This window comes from Trypanosoma rangeli (assembly GCF_003719475.1).
Source record: "Trypanosoma rangeli strain AM80 chromosome Unknown Tra_15.4_contig_00676, whole genome shotgun sequence".
NCBI classification, from domain to species: domain Eukaryota; phylum Euglenozoa; class Kinetoplastea; order Trypanosomatida; family Trypanosomatidae; genus Trypanosoma; species Trypanosoma rangeli.
This window is the reverse complement of record NW_021706364.1, coordinates 1-1244: the sequence shown is the minus strand read 5'-3', so window position 1 is coordinate 1244 and position 1244 is coordinate 1. Positions and strand designations below refer to the sequence as shown.

Here is a 1244-nt window from a genome sequence, read left to right as displayed (position 1 = left end):
GTGGCATGGCGTTCGTGTTGCGAGAGCGCGCGGCGCCAAAGCATCTTCCGCGGCGGGGGAAGGTGGGCTTCCAAACGGACGGGCGCGCCCCCCGTAGACACACTTAGGCCACGAAACGCCTCGCTGCTCTCGAAATGGCTTGCTTCCGGGCCGCGGAGGCGCGCAGAGACCGGGCATGGGGCAATCACGTCGCCACCGCGGAGCAGCACGCTGGGGACATATCCCATCAGAAATGGGCGCGCGGTGTGCTTCGACGCCCCACTTGTGCGACCACTGAGGCGCGTGGCCTGCATTGGGTCATTTGCCAATTTGAAGCCCACGCCGGTTAAGGCCGCACCAAAGAGTTTTGCACCGGGCTTCGGCCCATGTTGCTCACTTTGCGAGTGTTGTTTGGCGTCGCGATTGCGCTGCCCTTGCGGCGGACAACGCCAAAGTACACTCGCAAAGTGAGCAACATGGGCCGGTGCCTGGGGGTGTCGTAAAGGCTTCCCGCGCATACGGTAGGGAAGGCAGGCGGAGGCACGCGCAGGGCAGTCGCCTTGAGGGGGTCGGCGCCAGGGAGAGGCGGCCCAGGCGCTTGCGCGGCGAGGTATGGCAGGCCGGGGCGGCAGCTCTCCCACCGCGTCCACTGAGGACCTGGCGGGGCCGCTGTGTCCAATAGGCTTTGTCGCTTTAGCGCTTGAGTTCTTGAGTTCCTGGAGGAGAATGATGCCGGATTGGTGCCGCGCCAATCCGGCAGCAAGGGCTACGCTCTTGGCGCGCGAAATGCTTGCGGCGTTCCGCCTCCAGGCAAATTTGAAGCCCCCCTCCCCCGGGGCCCGGATACTTTCGGACGCCACCGCGGCGGGCGGCACCCACTGGATGGCGGTAACGAAACGCTTGTGAAGTTTCGTCAGCCGATCTGTGGGCAGTCTGTTTTGCTTCCCGCGCCTGGCGCTCTGCAAAAAAGTCCCGAGAGGCGAGGTTGTCTTGGTCTTCATTTCTTCCGCGGCGGTGCTCCGCTGCGGGGTTCTGGTGCCTAAACAAACCGCAAGCACCGCGCCGAGGCGCGACCGCATCGCTGACGCGCCGGGAAGGGGGAGGCAAAAAATAAGGGAAGCAAATGGATTCTATTTTTTTTTTTTTCTGTAAACATTGCGGTCGCTATTGGCCAGCATTGCGAGGGCCGTCCGCAAGAACCGGAGAGGCTTGTTCGTTTTGGACGGAGCAATGTGGCGGGCTGAAATGGCACAAACATCCGCATG

At 62.9% G+C, this 1244-nt stretch overlaps 1 protein-coding gene across 1 annotated transcript; it reads right to left on the bottom strand.

Moving 5' to 3' along the window:
• Positions 1-2: 2 nt before the first annotated feature.
• TraAM80_09768 (uncharacterized protein) lies at positions 3-1058 on the bottom strand (the record flags this gene model as incomplete). The annotated part of the gene is made up of 1 exon (XM_029386432.1): positions 3-1058. A coding segment is annotated over one exon (1056 nt), but the record flags the coding sequence as incomplete, so codon positions are not given.
• Positions 1059-1244: the final 186 nt, after the last annotated feature.